The sequence below is a fragment of the Barbus barbus genome (genome assembly GCF_936440315.1).
Source record: "Barbus barbus genome assembly, chromosome: 40".
Classification (NCBI taxonomy): Eukaryota; Metazoa; Chordata; class Actinopteri; order Cypriniformes; family Cyprinidae; genus Barbus; species Barbus barbus.
Window position 1 is genome coordinate 11,791,863 of NC_136718.1, and position 17,450 is coordinate 11,809,312.

The 17,450-nt window shown below is 37.7% G+C and overlaps 1 protein-coding gene across 1 annotated transcript in view; it reads right to left on the reverse strand.

The window, feature by feature from the left end:
• Positions 1-2,952: 2,952 nt before the first annotated feature.
• The window catches only part of LOC306859499 (kelch domain-containing protein 8B-like), a gene marked incomplete at both ends in the record, with an annotated part of 109,686 nt that continues 95,188 nt past the window's right edge, over positions 2,953-17,450 (reverse strand). The window contains 2 exons of the mRNA XM_079400541.1: positions 2,953-3,149; positions 9,594-9,695. Coding sequence (XP_079256667.1) covers positions 2,953-3,149; positions 9,594-9,695 — 299 coding nt within the window. The remainder of the gene's footprint in view (positions 3,150-9,593; positions 9,696-17,450) is intronic.

Consider the following 17,450-nt stretch of genomic DNA (forward strand, 5'->3'; position numbering starts at 1 on the left):
TGAACTCACTATTTCAGTTAGCCTGCAGCAGAACCTACATTAATGAGACCAAAAATAAAAAAAATAAAACTGAAAAAATATATAAAATAAAATAAGAAAGCTCATCTCCTGGTGTTGTCACATATCTTCCAGTCCTCTGCTGTCTGTGAGTAGGATGGGTTTCATAGCTTCATACAGACAGAAATATGTCTATTTCCTCTTTAAAATGATGCACATGATCGCCATCTGCCAGCACAGCATCACAGTCATGGGGAGGCGTAAATCTAAAACAAGTATTTGGATTGTATTTGTTGTTCCTTTGATTCTAATGTTTCTAAGAGGCTTTTTAATGTTGGATGCAAACCAAACTGACATTCAGTCCTCACCATCCCAACCAAAAACATACAAACAGCCATTTGCACTCAAACAACGGTCAATATGAATATGTATGAATGTCTTATTATGCCCTCGGGCACCGTATCGCCCAATGACAACAGGTCAGCAAACCGTCTGAGACCAGAACGTGATGATAATCGGTGTGTGGGTGCACATATTTATACAAACACACGCAGACCAGATAAATCAAACCCATACTGACCTCTCACAGCAAAGATGCACCTGAATTTAGTGCATTCAAACTTGTCAGTAAGCATTGTGAATTCCTGACATGCATGAGTTCTGTTTTCAGCATGCTAAATGAGCTGTGACCCGATATCCTTGTCAAATCATCAGTGGGGGCAATACAAGACCCTCACAGGGCACTGGTGAAGTGTGAAAATGAGGCATATGAGGTCTACGTCAAGGGTCTTATCTCATCAAAAATTACAGGAAGTGAGCCCTCTGTCCTCCTCCACGTCCCCTGAGAGCGTTCATCTCTCGCCCTGTAAATGGGTCACTCAGAAACAGTTAACGTGAGCCGTGAATCGCAACTGCATTGACTAGATTTAATTAGCTCTTACCCTGAAGACACAACTTCCGATTAAGTATGAATGTGATTGTGAACTCGAGCTGTGAACACATTTCCTGTGTTTAATGTGCTGAGCGTTCTTGGCTCAGTTGATTTATTAAGAATTTATAAAATTGTATTGTCTAATAATTTAGTGTCGAGGTTTTCCTCAAACAGCACTCTCCAGAAGAAAAACACACTTTGTAAGACTTTGTCCGAACTTCATTAGTATTAAAGGAACGTTCTGGATTCTATACAAGCTCTATTACCACAGAAAATATTTTTCGACTGGTTCATCAGCAAATAAAAACAAATACGATAGCCTATATATTTACAGTAATGGCCTCCAGTGGTCAGTCTGCAGGGCAGGGCATTACACTATAGGATCAACATCTAATTTTTTTATTTTTTTGAAAATGTAACCACAAAACCGAACCATATTCATGCTAACATGAGATTATTGAATAGTTCAACTTCTAACATAAACATTTAAAGCAGGTGACTGACCCATAAATGTGTTTTTTGATTATGGGTTATGATGGCATACATAAACAATGGCAGGGTTTTCACACTTATTGACCAGTCACTTTACCTGAAAAAATACTCTTAAAAATACAAGTACAAAATTGTTTATATCTATTTTTTGGGGTTTGGGGGTCAGTATTTAAAAAAAATAAATTATTCAACAAGGATGAATTAAATTGATAAAGACATTTATAATGTTACCAAAGCTGTTTTTTAAACTTTCTATTCATAAAAGGATCCTGAAAAAATGTATCATGTTTTCCACAAAAATATTAAGCAGCACAACTGTTTTCTACATTGAAAATAATAAGAAATGTTTCTTGAGCAGCAAATCAGCATATTAGGATGATTTCAGAAGAATCACGTAACACTGAAATTACGTTTTTAAATATATTCAATTACAAAACAATTATTTTAAATAGTAAAAAAAAAATCACTATATGACCATTTTACTTAATATTTGATCAAAGAAATGCAATCTTGGTAAGCTCAAGGGACTTCTTTTGTCTTGATAAATAAAATGTTAAATTTTTTTTTAAAGATTTTTGTACAGATTAATTAATAAAACCAGTTTCATAAAAATACATGCCTTGCCCCTTAACTGTTCATTGCAAGAGCATTACTGTAAACACATTTTTTGCTTGTTTTTAGGGACACATTAAAATGATCATCTGTGCTAATCGACATTATATCACAGATACTTTCAAGCTAAACCTGTTTTGAACCCAGAACATTCCTTTAATTAACCAGCTAGATCAACCACTTTCTCCTCCATCTCCCCTGTCTCATGCTACAGTGAGGCATCAGTGATTTGCCGTTATAAGAGTTGCTCTTTCCACGCATAACAATGCTCAATTTCACACGTGCATGGCTGTGAAGGTACAAAAACACACACGCATCCGCCTCCCATTTCTGAAGTCTCACGCAGAAGATCCTGTTTGTCAATAATACAAAAAGTGCTAAACATGCTACCTCAGACGGGTGCTGTGGCAGCATGGTGGATATGGCCCTAAGTTCCTCTTTAGTTTGCCAGAAAATTACCCTGCTTTGATACTGAAAAATGCTGTACAGTTCAAAGGTGCCTGGAGTGTTGCGTGTGTCTGTCCGTGTAGGTCTGCACATCTATCTATATATATCAATATAATTATATACTATATATATATATATATATATATATATATATATAAATAAATATATTTACTATATTTAATATAGTTAGATGAATGATATATTTAAGTATTTTTTTGCGTGTCTCAGATCTCCAGTCCAAATCTTTTCTGTCCAGAGGTGTGAAACACTGTCCAAGCTCCAGTAGATTGTCTCCACTATTCAAAGTATAAAGCTGATGCATCCTCTGAGGGGAAAGTCTGTGAATATTTGTTAGAGACACATGTTAGCTTGACGTCAGTATGCGCATGTGTGTGTTTGCAGAGCTTGCACTCCGGTAAGTACAGCATGTGAGGATTTGTGTAGTTGGTCATTAGTGTTTGTGTATGTGTGTGTCAGACGGTCTCTTTCAAGCAGAGGGCTTCCACGGCATTGCTGGGACCCTGGGACACCCCTCCGATGAGGAACAGCATATTGGGGGTCTGAATGGAGGCACAGGAGCAGCGAGGGCTGGGCAAGGGGGCCACGGGTTCCCATTTCCTCTTCAGCTGGTTATAACTCTCCACTGACGCCAGCGGGGACGGCTGGTTACCTGAAAGCACACAAAACAAAGCACTGTCATAAACAAACAGAAATCTAGAACTGTGTGTACTGAAGTTCTCAAAATGTGTAGCAAATGCATGACAATTCGAATGTATCAATGGGTAACATTGATATTAACCAAGAAATATAATAAATATTGCCTTTTCATTTAATACAGCTGTAGACCATGCACCTAGATGTGATAATCTATATGCTAGTGCAGAGGTTTTGAAACTGGGGTCACTATGGAGTGTTCAAGGGATTGTGGAAATTATTATTTTAATTTTTTTTAGTGCTGTCAAATTGATTAATCGCGTCCAAAATAAAGTTTGTTTACATAATATATGTGTGTGTACTGTGTGTGTATGTAAATATATATATATATATATACACACACACACACAAAAAAAATTAGTTTGATCCCCTGCTGTTTTTGTACGTTTGCCCACTGACAAAGAAATGAAACGAAATGATCAGACTATAATTTTAATGGTAGGTTTATTTGAACAGTGAGAGACAGAACAACAACAAAAAATCCAGAATTTTTTTTTTCAAAAAAGTTATAAATGGATTTGCATTTTAATGAGTGAAATAAGTATTTAATCCCTTATCAATCAGCAGGATTTCTGGCTCCCAGGTGTCTTTTATGCAGGTAAGGAGCTGAGATTAGGAGCACTCTTTTAAAGAGAGTGTTCCTAATCTCATTTTGCTACCTGTATAAAAGACACCTGTCCACAGAAGCAATCTATCAATCAGATTCTAAACTCTCCACCATGGCCAAGACCAAAGAGCTGTCCAAGGACAGGGACAAGATTGTAGACCTACACAAGGCTGGAATGGGCTACAAGACTATCGCCAAGCAGCTTGGTGAGAAGGTGACAACAGTTGGTGCGATTATTCACAAATGGAAGAAACACAAAATAACTGTCAATCTCCCTTGGACCAGGGCTCCATGCAAGATCTCACCTCGTGGAGTTTCAATGATCATGAGAATGGTGAGGAATCAGCCCAGAACTATACGGGAGGATCTTGTCAATGATCTCAAGGTAGCTGGGACCATAGTCACCAAGAAAACAATTGGTAACACACTACGCTGTGAAGGACTGAAATCCTGCAGCACCTGCAAGGTCCCCCTGCTCAAGAAAGCACATGTACAGGCCAGTCTGAAGTTTGCCAATGAACATCTGAATGATTCAGAGGAGAACTGGGTGAAAGTTTTGTGGTCAGATGAGAAAAAATCCAGCTCTTTGGCATCAACTCAGCTCGCCGTGTTTGGAGGAGGAGGAATGCTCCCCCCATGACCCCAAGAACACCATCCCCACCTTCAAACATAGAGATGGAAACATTATGATTTGGGGGTGTTTTTCTGCTAAGGGGACAGGACAACTTCACCGCATCAAAGGGATGACGGACAGGGCCATGTACCATCAGGGCCAGGGCATTGAAAAGTGAAGTGAAATACTGCCAAGTATGGTGACCCATACTCGTAATTCGTGCTCTGCATTTAACCCATCCAACGTGCACACACACAGCAGTGAACACACACACACCGTGAACATACGCCCGGAGCAGTGGGCAGCCATTTATGCTGCGGCGCCCGGGGAGCAGTTGGGGGTTCGGTGCCTTGCTCAAGGACACCTCAGTTGTGGTATTGAGGGTGGAGAGAGCGCTGGACATTCTACACCCCCCACCTACAATCCCTGCCGGCCCGAGACTCGAACCCGCAACCTTTGGATTACGAGTCCAACTCTCTAACCATTAGGCCACGACTTCCCCAATGGTCGTGGATGGGTATTCCAGCATGACAATGACCCAAAACACATGGCCAAAGCAACAAAGGAGTGGCTCAAGAAGAAGCACATTAAGGTCCTGGTGTGGAGCCAGGTCTCCAGACCTTAATCCCATAGAAAATCTGAAGGGAGCTGAAGGTTCGAGTTGCCAAACGTCAGCCATTTCTTTGTCAGTGGGCAAACGTAATACAATAATAAAAAATATTCCCCACTCTCTCTTCTCGCTCTCTCTCTATCTATATATACAGTACATACATACACACACACACACACACATATATACACACATATATATACGTGTGTGTGTGTATATATTTATATATATATATAGATATATTTGTTTTATATTATACATAAATATAAATATATATAACATTTCTTAAATATATACATGTATGTGTGTATTTATATATACATATACATATAAATAAAAATATAAATAAATAATACATATAAATAAAATAGACAACACACACACACAGACACATTATGCAAACACAAACATTTATTTTGGATGGGATTAATCGATTTGACAGCACTATTTTTTTTTACAAAATATGTTTTATGGCTATTAAAGTTAATGCATTTTACAAAGTGTTATAATTCTATTTTTTTACATATTTATTTTTTAATATATTACTGTTTCATTCTGTTCAAAAATGTTTAAAAATCATTAGATTATCATGATTATTTTATTTTATACTATACTATACACACACACAAAAATAATACTCTAAATACGCTGAACGTATTAGAAAAAGATACGCATATTCAAAGTTATTTAAAAAATTTAGATAATATATTTAATATTTTTTTATAAAAATATTTTATATTAAATATTTGCATTTAATAAACATTTACTATATAAATGTTTCGGGGGGCTTTGGTCAAATGTCAATAATAAAAGGCATCAGAAACAATGCGATTACATTTTTTTTTTAAAACATAATTGTAATTATATTATTATATATTTATTATATAAGCAAAATGATCTTTTAGCAGGTATTCACATTAAAAATGTATCTTTAAAAAATGCACTAAAAATACTAATGACTCCTCCTACACTACACAGGTTGTTAACCAATCAGATGCTCTCTAGAAATGAGAATGTCCTGCTCCCAAAAGCACCTACATACAACTAGCAAGTAGCAAATCATAATCCATGGCGGTGAAGTAAACTTGGCAATTTAAAAAAGGGGATGATCCCTTCAATATTTCCCATCTAAAATTCTGGATTAACAAAGAAAACACAGGAAATTGTGCATGTCTAGGATTAAAAGTTAGTCAAATACACTAAACAAGTGTCCCAATCCATATGTGAAAGCCTAAAGTAAATATTTCCAGATTCAATACATCACAGTCAGGTGTGCAGAAAGTGCTGCACATTACACAGCCTCTCCAGCCATTCAATCAACACAACACCCTCTCCACATTAGCATACAGCATCCAAAGCGTGCATCCTCTCACAGCACACACACACTGCGGATGTTTCTTGCAGATGAAGCACTTGCCACCTGGTGGGTTTTGGGACTAAAGCAGGTTTGAACAGGTGGCAGCATGCAGATTTCTTCAAATTATGTAACTCCTACAGATTCTGTGGCTTATGCTTCGAGAAACTTTTGCTCTGATGTTGCAAAATAAAGAAATAAATAAATAACAACAAAGTTTCCCTGGTAAATCCTGGCACAAACACTGCAGTCGCAGTGAACAGCGAACATTTTCTCATTTTCCCCAGGGTCAGTTCGACTAGGCTGGCTGTTTTCACTCCTTTGCCTTCAGCGCTGAGACCTAAATCATCACGCAGTACCTGCAGCTAAGTTTCCATGGTTACTCAAATTGAAGTGCAGATGATATGGACGGACTGGTGTGGTGACTATTGTTATCATAATTTCCTGGTAGAACAAACACTTGGGCGAATCTGCTTGCAGTAATCAAAAGTGTCACGTCGAGCTGTGCCCCGGCGCTGGCGTGGAGAGCTCAAGCGTGTTGCTACGTATCCTCAGGCGCTTTTGTGTTCACACTAATACATATTTGTAAAAAGGGTTTTGTAGGAGCTGTTTGCAAAGGTTAGATTCATCTTTGTTGAATAATTCTCACCACCTCCTCCACTACCATCTATGGGGAGCCGTCCACCTCAACAGAAAATAAAATCTTAAAGAAAAGCGTTAAATATAGATCTAACTCATAAAATTAAATCTTTATGTAAAGATAAATATTCAATGCTCTCATCCAGCAGCAACTAACAGGAAATGAAGCTGAACCAACAATAGAAGATTTCTAAATTCTAAGAATTAAAAACAATCCAAACCATTTCAAACCAAGTTGTTTTACCTAAACCAACATAAAATTTTTCATTTAGTTTTCAAAACTGGAAATAAAGTTTGGAAAAATGGGGAAAAAAATTAATATTTGGTAACTGAACATGCTATTCAGGTTGTTGTGTTCTCAGGTGATGAATTAAACCAGGCGTAGTTGAAATAATGCAGGCCAAGACACTCATAAGTATAAGTCAAATATAAAAGCCTTTATTTTCTCATGTCTATATAATGCTAAAAACAATCACCTAGATAAACACGCATACTTAAATTCTTTGGCAACAAGCTTGATATTTCAGCTGAAGACAAAAGAAGATATTTTGAAGAACTGTTTGGTTCTTCAAAATATCTTCTTTTGTGTTCAACATGAGAAAGAAACTCATACAGGTTTGGAACAACATGAGGGTGAGTAAATTATGACAATTTTCATTTGCGGGTGAACAATTTCTTTAAGTGTCACTGTTTTGGCCCTTCAAAGTATTTGGGTCAAAACCAATATATATATATTTCATCAGAATATTTCTGGTTGATAAAATTTCAGTGCATTACTACAGTTAACATACAATTATTATTATTTTTTTAATTAAAATTTTTAACAATGATAATATAAAAACCACTTGTTCAACATTCTCTGATTCATTTGTCCAGACAGTGTCGTAAATATCCTGAGTATCTACACTGGTTGCTATAGTAACGACATGACCATCAACACAACGCCAAGAGTCTTTCTCACACTACAACTACTCTGTCAGAGTGAAAAGAGGGTGGAAAAACTGGAAATTTTGTCTTTGCTCATGTTTGTCTTGATCTTGATGCGGTGCTGTACTCAGAAGGCACACGAGAGAACATTAAGCAACAGAGGCAAAATGCACAAAACTATAGAATCATTGACCACATAATGAATTCAGAAGTCATATCAGCCAAATATGACAAAACAGTTATTATGTAAGAATTAGAATTATCCTAATTTCCTTATTACATTCATCCTGGAAATACTTTTGTCAATACTTTTTTTGTTACTGATACTGTGATAACACCTGAACTAATAATCATGTATGGGCAACTGAGAACATTTGAATGAGGCCATAGATGATTTAGGGACAAATCATCTGAAAAGCAATTTCCTGAACATCATCTCCAATACGGACCTAATAGCAGCCATTAATTCTAGAAAGACATGAGGAGCTACAGGGAATGAAGCATCTCCTCCAGTTATGTCATTATGTCTCTGTGTGTGCATAAGTCTGTATGGCCTGAGTGTCCAACAACGCCTGTTAAAAAAAGAAACAGAAGAAAAAGAATAGGAAAGAACTAAAGTACTAGCAAAGAAATACAAAAATAGCTCAGAAAAAGCACCAGATACAAAGATGAATGGCAACAGCAGAGACACTAAACACCAAGGGAGGAAAAAGCACATCGAGACAAGAGATGAAGGGGGGACGGGGTAGAAAGAGGTGACAACAACTAAGAGAGGATAGAGCAAGCAGGTGAAGGAAGAAGTAGTGTGATGCTCAAATGTGAATGTTCTCACGCTATGAATAATAGAGATGCTCACACACACACGAATACACACAATCCTTCATCGGCTGCTGTGATGCCTGAAATTCTGTCTATTTCTAGACATAGGAAAAGATTAAATAAAAATGTGCCATGTTTAATCTGCAACGCTCTGCCCTAAATATCATTTTTTGGGAAGACACTGAAATTTCTCGCCCACTCTTTGAGCTGACATTTATTGAAGCAATCTCTCTCTCTCCCTCTAGTAATGTAGCCACAGACAAACAGACTGGAAAGAAATCAGGCAGTATTTGAGACAGATATTCCGAGCCTTTTCACTGGAGCGTAAAGACCCAAATGAACAAATCATTTTGTTTGAGGACACGTCATTATAGGGAACAGGCTGTCGTTGAGCGATTCCACATATTAATTTTTCCAGTGTGATTCTTTGACTTTCCAATTAAAACAAAGTTGAAACAAGTGCATAAGGGAATGTTGATCAAACACACACTACAAAATCAATGCAAGTTACGGCGATCGCTTCCTAAGGGTAGGTGGCATAGTTGGTAAAGTTCTTGAGATGTGGCCTGTAATTGTTGCAGATGGTATACTGTGAGGTGGATTCCTTGTTGCTATGTGACATTAGTGCACAGTACTTACTCAAGGCTGCACATAAAGACCTGACATATTGAATCCATTTGCTTGATATGGTATTTTATTATGAGGCCGTTTCTGCCGCAGGTTGTTCAGAAAAATGATAGTCTTTGCACTGAGCTTTGTAGATTTTTTCCTGGTTTTCTAAGCTCAGTTGATCCTATTTGCATAATCTATTCAACATCGGCAGTTACTTACCGAGTCCCCCCGCAGCGATGACCCGTCCACCGAGACAGCCAGCTACGAAGTCCGCCCGCTTCTCTCTCATACGACATCTCCGTGTGGCCTTCAACCATACACCTGCACACAGGTGAAAAACACACACTAGAGGTTAAAGGTCAGAGATGTCAAGAGCGCATTATCTGTAAAACCAAAACCTCATTTTCCTTTAGTTTAAAGGTGACATCATGAAAATCTGAATTTTCTGCATTTAAGTGCTATAATCGGGAACCTGCGCATCTACCAACCCAGAAAACAAAACGCTAGAGTCCCAGCCTCAGGGGAGACAAGAGAACAGTTGATTTATTGATTTAGTTACTGTATATTACGCTGCTGCCACACAGATCTAATATAAACATTTGATTTCCTTCCCAGCTGTTTACCTTCAAAGACATAACCGACTGTTTTTATAACTCGTGTGTTTTTAACATAAACTTGTGTGTATTTGACAGTTTAAGCACAATAAGACATGAAAGAGAACTTAGTTTAGTACTCACATGCCATGTGACAGCCACTTTGTGTGCGCTCAGAAAACCGTATATCAGAAGTTTAAGCTAACATGGTTTAAAACACATGATTATCATGATAATCAAAACCAAACAGATGTTTTTTGGTAGAGTATCTGAGATATGAGCTGTAAAGGCACAGCCCTGTTCTGGAAAAGGGGGCGGGGAGCAGCAGCTCATTTGTATTTAAAGAGACATGCACAAAAATGGCGGGTTTCTGCTTCCGCTCAAAATAGGCATTTTCAAAATTATATAATAAATGATCTGTGGGGTATTTTGAGCTGAAACTTCACAGCCACATTCTGGGGACACCTGAGACTTATATTATATATTGTAAAAAGGGGCATAATAGGTCTCCTTTAAGTACAGAAATGACTAAAAGTAAATAAACTAAAATTAAACAAACTTCAAAACTATATAGGCATATTTAAAAACACGAAAACAAATAAAAAAATGACAAAAATCAGAAAATATACAAATTAAATCTAATACAAAATATTAAAAACTATAATACTATAATAGTACATCAATGCATGGTACATTTAGCCCTAGTTTCACATAGCCAGACTTTCAGACTAATGACAGAAGGTCTAGAATCCATAGCAGCTTTCGTCTGCCAGTGACCACCCAAGAGGCTGTCTGACCAACATGTAAAGCAATCCTGATAATCACTCACTGTCAGAGTTTTAAACATGATGGCTTTCTTATTCCATGAAAGAGTTTGCCATCACAATGGCTTTGTTTCCAGACCGACCGTTAAATGACATGACACACACAAAATCAAATGACAACTTTGAAACCAGTTTGTGTGGCTTATGCATTACACGTTCGGCCAATGGTCCATGGGCATGATATCTTATAAATTTTATATACGTACTAGGGATGTGCCCGAATCCGAATCCGGTATTCGGAAAGGTAATGATGTGTACTACGGCAACCGTAAAGGGAATAAATATGATATATACGAGAAAAATATATTTCAGTGCTTTCAGGGAGCTGTTATTAATATGCGGGACATTAAAATCACTTAAGAATGCGCATTTGCTTTTTACTTTCGCTTTTGAGATTTGCAATCACACACAGCCTAATCTACTAAGGAGCGGCACTACTTACCACACATTTCACAAGATTAGATGTTTGTCAGTGGTGCTCAGGATCTGCAAATCATTCGACATCGTCCTATCACTCATCTCTCCTTACCTCTCTCTGTTTATGTGGTAAGTGAAATTTTATGTACTAGACTACTGCTAGTAAGCGGCTAACCATGCCCTTTTGTGGCGCAGTAGAACACATTATTCGTTTTCCGTGCCTTTCCGAATACGGATTCGCTATTCAGGCACATCCCTAATACGTACTGTGCAAAAGTCTTAGGTCATTAGTATTTTTACCACCACCAACAACAACAACAACAACAACAACAACAAAAAAGCTAATAAGCCAGTTATTTCTATCTTTTGCCTTTGGTTTCTTCAAGCATCTTGGACACATTGCCACAGTTCTTTACTGTTTTTTTATGTAAAGCCAGATGGACTGTATGATAGTGAGATCAGATCTCTGTGTGGAGCACTGGCTGTTGTCAGACTCCTTGTGCATACAAAAATCTCACTGGATTATTACAATTAATGGCAATAGGAATGTTTATAAATGTAACTTGATATTTTCTACTGACACAATGCAGCAAAAGATAGAAATAAGTTTTTGTTGGTGGTGAAAATACTAATGGCCAAAGATTTTGCACAGTAGTATATATATCAGAGTGCTCAGTCACGTCTTTCATGGCTCAGGTTTTCATGGCTCAAAAACATTAATGTTTTCCATGTGTAATGTTGGCAGATTATAAATTGTGCTCTTCCAGGGAGTTCTATTCTAGCCGAACAACAGTTGTTGAGATCCCTCCAGGTATTACAGACCTCCTTGGTCTCCTAGGTCTCCAAAGATCAATATAAAACCCAAGAATATGTCTCTGGTTCATTGAAATTTAGCCAGATGGGGCATGTTACTTGTGGTCATTTGTCAGCATGTGGGAACAGGCCAAAGTTGTCATGGAAACCATTATAATTTACCATAATGACTGAAATGAATGAAAACAAGCGGACACTGAAAGTCAGAGAGAGCTCAGACTCACACAATTAATCTGCCCTAAACTATACAGACAGCTTGATACACAACTTTAGCGATGAACAAACAGCTGAGAAGGGCGTATCTCTATGTTTGATTCCCTAACATGCCATGACCATGCAGTCTCTGGAAAGCTGTCTCCCTGCATGATGCCATCTGCCTGGGAGAAAATGTATGCCCTCAGTTTTCTCAGATGTTCCCATACACGTCTTTGCTCACTCTTTTTGACTCCTCTGTTTTTTTTAGGGCACTTTAAAATCAGTTCACTCCATTTTCTTTCTTTGCTGTAAACTTCAGCTCACCTGCCATCTCTTTCAACTTGTGGTCTCCAAGCTCTTCAGCATCTTTCAATTCATCACAAATTTCTATTCATTCTCCCTGCTGTCGGCCTCACATAAAAGAATGTAATCTGTTTGAAAAATACTCCGTAGGTTACTGTATCCCCACCCGCATACTCGTACTTGTCCTTATCGGACTTAATAGCCCTCTTGCTCAAGGTATCAAGGTGATGTGCTCCTCATCAGCACATGAAGTCGTGGGAAGGGGAAGTCGTGGCCTAATGGTTAGAGAGTCGGACTCGTAATCGAAAGGTTGCAGGTTCGAGTCCTCGGCCGGCAGGGATTGTAGGTGGGGGGAGTGAATGTCCAGCGCTCTCTCCACCCTCAATACCACGACTGAGGTGCCCTTGAGCAAGGCACCGAACCCCCAACTGCTCCCCGGGCGCTGCAGCATGGCTGCCCACTGCTCCGGGTGTGTGTTCACGGTGTGTGTGTGTGTGTGTGTGTGTGCGCATTTGTTCACTACTCACTGCTGTGTGTGTGCACTTGGATGGGTTAAACGCAGAGCACCAATTTCGAGTATGGGTCACCATACTTGACAATACGTCACGACTTTACTTTACTCATGAAGATAAGAAATATTCCGCTCTAACCCAATCTTTTCCTGACTGATGGCACAATCTGAGGAGCTGCTCTGAAATCTGTCTGAAGTGTGAATATCTTTCAGCACTTTTTGACTCTTTAACAGGGTCATAAGAAACCGAATTTTCCTTGATAGTTTGAAGCCAAAAGAGTTTAGAATACTGTAAGTGTCAGAAGTCGAATGGTTTGTTCTGGGCTTCAGATTTGATTGGCTAAAATGTGTGAATTTGAGTGCTAATACACAATCTATGGGATGATATTAGACTCAAAATGATTAATAGATGCACGCACATGATTTATAGATGCACCAGCAGGACTTTTCACTGACAGTCCATGCATTTCTGGTGGGAGTTTTGCAGCTTGTTCTGCAGGTTGCATCGCTACACCAGTTTGTGGAAACAAGCGACTGTCTTTATGAGTGAGTCATTGAGTTATTTAATTAAAGGGTTCATTCAAACAAAGTGATTCACAGTCAATTCATTCAAGAACAAAACTAGTGATTGTATATATGACTGAGTCATTGAATTATTTAGTCAACAGTTTTGTTCAAACAATTCTTTCAGAAACAAAATCTACTTACTACTGTCAAAGAGATATATATATATATAAATTAACAGACCACTCCCTTTTATACGTATTTTGTACAGCAGATTTCAAAGAAGATATTTATATATAAATTTTAAAGGTATAACAGCACAAAACAGCCTGTATAATTCAGAGAAGTTTCAGAGATAGAGTTAAACAATCATAAATATCTAAATTATGACCATTTTGTAGTAAAATTTTTTGATTAACATTATAATCAGACCTCAGTGAAAACACATTAATATAATAATAATAACATTAGTGGTGGTTCTTTATGTCATGTGGTGGCTTATGCATTTTATGGACATTAATGATAATGTGAAAGTTTCCTATATAGTTATACTAGAATATATAATATGATTCAGTACTTTGTACAACACAACAGCAGGACAAATAAGTTGAGCACTACAGGGATTCAAATATTAATAATACATTGCTTCCTGCCAACTGTCAAATCAAAGACGCTATTGTCTTGAATCGTCATCTCTGATAATGAAGCTCTGCATTTAAGCACATCCTTTCTAACAAAACTGATGTGCTGAGAAATACAGAGAAAGCAAGCAAAAGATCAAAGATATAAGCTCTCTCAACCTGTCTGTCTTTCTTTGCCTTCACACACACACACACACACAAACACACACACACACACAAACACACACACACACACACACAGCAAGGCAAAGTCTGGCAATTAATGAAGCGTGGCAGCCCCAGCGTGACCAGTCAAACTGTTTTTAGAAGAGAGAAAGGTACAGGTAAGTTCATTACATTAAATTACAGCAGACTAAAAGGAGAACAGGAGAGCAGTACAGAGAAGAAAAGATTTGGATGGAGGCAAGAAAAGAGAAACGGTTAAGCAGGAACAATTTCCACCCCCCCGCTGCCCCTTCTGAAACCATGAGATAAATTGGTTGAAATTGCCAGTGACTCCACGCTGATAGGAGTTTGAGTGTTTGTCTCGCTCTCTCCATGTGTATGAGACACAAATGGAGCTGAATTAGGGTTAGAGGTCACAGATAACACTCTGAAGCTCTAAATCACTCAGACATGCTCAAATCTGATGGTTTATGTAGCATGCGTTTACGGTGATGGTGGCTTCTCTACATATGAGATCTCTGGAGATCACATTTCATTCTCAGATTCATTCACTTTCATTTGGGACAATTAGGTAAAGGGACCCTTCCAGACTGTAATCTATAAATTTCCCTCCTTTATTTATAGTAAAAGGTCAAATTTTCGACTCATTTTTAAAGATATTCAGGCAAACATATTAAGAAAAATAAGATATAATGGTAAACACTGTTGGTTCAATTCATTAACATTAGTTAATGCATTGGGTATCATGAACTAACAGTGAACAATACTTTACAGTATATATTAATCTAGGTTAATGTTCATTTCTACGTATACAAACACATTTTTTCAGAAATTATTTAACAGTTATTATTACAAAGCTTACACTACACCTATGTCCTATGTCATCTGTTGGAACGTCACTCTCGGGTACGTACCATTGACAGTTAGCAGAAACTAGAGATTATGATTTATAGGGCCAGATTTAGTAAACAGGGCAAATTAGCGTTAGAGCGCAATTCCATGAAGTCGCCAATGGGAGGGGAAAATTCTGTATGCGATTTACTGACAATGCGGACATTAAAGAACAAAGACACAACCAGATCATTTCCATAATTACCAGGGTTGCGTTTCCAAAAAGCATCGTAAGCTTAAGTTGATCGTAGCTCCACTTGTTTCAATGGGTCTACGATGTACTTAAGCTTACGATGCTTTTGGGAAACGCAGCCCAGAGCAATCTACCAAGAGCAGCATAAATTACCGCCTGCTTTAAAACATGCTTTTTTGGGGGCATTAAATCAATACCAGTAATATGACGAGTGCAAACGTAAGTAAATTGCATTGCATGAATCTTTTTTTTTTTTTACTGACTTTTCTTATTTATGACCCCTCAACAACTAACAATACAGTAACAAAAGAACACCTGAACAAGTACACAAGCACTCACCCTTCCATACATACATATTCAATTAGCACTTACATAAATTAAATAATAATAATAATAAAAAAGTAACACAAACTAGATTATACTCAACATAAATGGAGAAAAAAAAGAAGTAAATAATAAAACATAGATAAATTGGTCACAGACAGTGTTTACAATGTCAAGTAAAGTCTACATTTCAATTTACATGATATTCTTGTATGGTTCCCAAAGCTAATCAAAGTCTTTCCGCTTGCCCTTTGCAATATAAGTTAGTCTCTCCAATCCGACAGAGTTCAATATCTCCTTTTTCCACACTTTCAAGGATGGAGCATCCATACTCTTCCAGCACAATGCAATAACTCTCCTGGCTTGGAGGAGGCCGAAATCTAGGAGTTTAGTCCGTTTCAAAGTAAAATCAGTGGATATATTCCAAGAATACAGAGTTTAACATTCAAAGGGATTTTGTCATTAAACATGTCCGACATACATTTAATAACTTCTTTCCAAAAATTTTGTATTTTTGGACATTCCCAAAGGCAATGATATAATGTACCTTTCTCATCCAAACATTTAGAGCACACATCAGGGATGTTAACAGACATATGATGAAGTTTAACAGGAGTTATGTAGGTTCTCATTAACCATTTATATTGAAGTAATTTAAACCTTGTATTTATTATTTGTGTTTGTGCTTTTAGACGCGTGATTCATTTTAATAATCTCCTCCCATAAATTTTGCGTCTGAAAGGGAAACAAATGCATATTCAGGTCAAATGCAAAAATAACTGTGTCCACGCCTTTTCAGCGCTAAATCTCGCCAAAAGATGGTTTGTGCTGACGAAAACTGTTAGTAAATCTGGCCTATAAAGTTTTAAATATGGATAATTTTTGTAAACAAATGCATCACTCCGCTTCAAGAGGTCTTTATTAACCCCCCGAGCCGTGTGGAGAAACTTTTTATGATGGATGGATGCACATAATCCACTTGGACTTCAAAATCTTGACCCCCATTCACTGTAATTATAAAGCTTGGAAAAGCCAGGACATTTTTTAATATAACTCCGATTATATTCGTCTGAGAGAAGAAAGTCATATACAACTAGGATGGCTAGTTGCACAGCAAAGTCTACAAAGCACTGCACTTTCCCTTTGAACTGCTGCTTTAGAATACCTGTCTGTCTGTCTGTCTGTCTATCTGTCGACCTGTCGCTTGCTATTGAACCAGACATGCACACAGCTGCGCTTCTCTCTGTAGCTAAAGAGCAGGAGGTGTTGTATGATTGACAGTTCTGCAGGCTCAGAACAATGACCCAGCTGGAGATGAGACCCTGTGTTTATTTAAAGCCCACAAATCAATCATCTCTTCTCTTTCTATTACTCTCTCACATGCGCACACAAGCACATATACCCCTTGTCTAATCTACACTTGGGAAAAAAAAATCTAATTTTTTATGTTTTATTCAATCTACAGATGTTTCTCTCACTGTCCGTCTACATAATTTCTTCATGTATTTTAATCAAGACTCTTTAAAGTGCTTCATCCAAAGTTCCTTTCAAGAAAAATCAGTTCACTTGGCAGACATCCAGGCTTTCAGGAATACAAAACCAACTCCAATTGACTTGAATGGGGAAATACCAAAATCTCAAAAACTGCTTACCACACTCAAATAGCATTAAAACAATGTGCATTTAGCGCTATAGTTTAGAA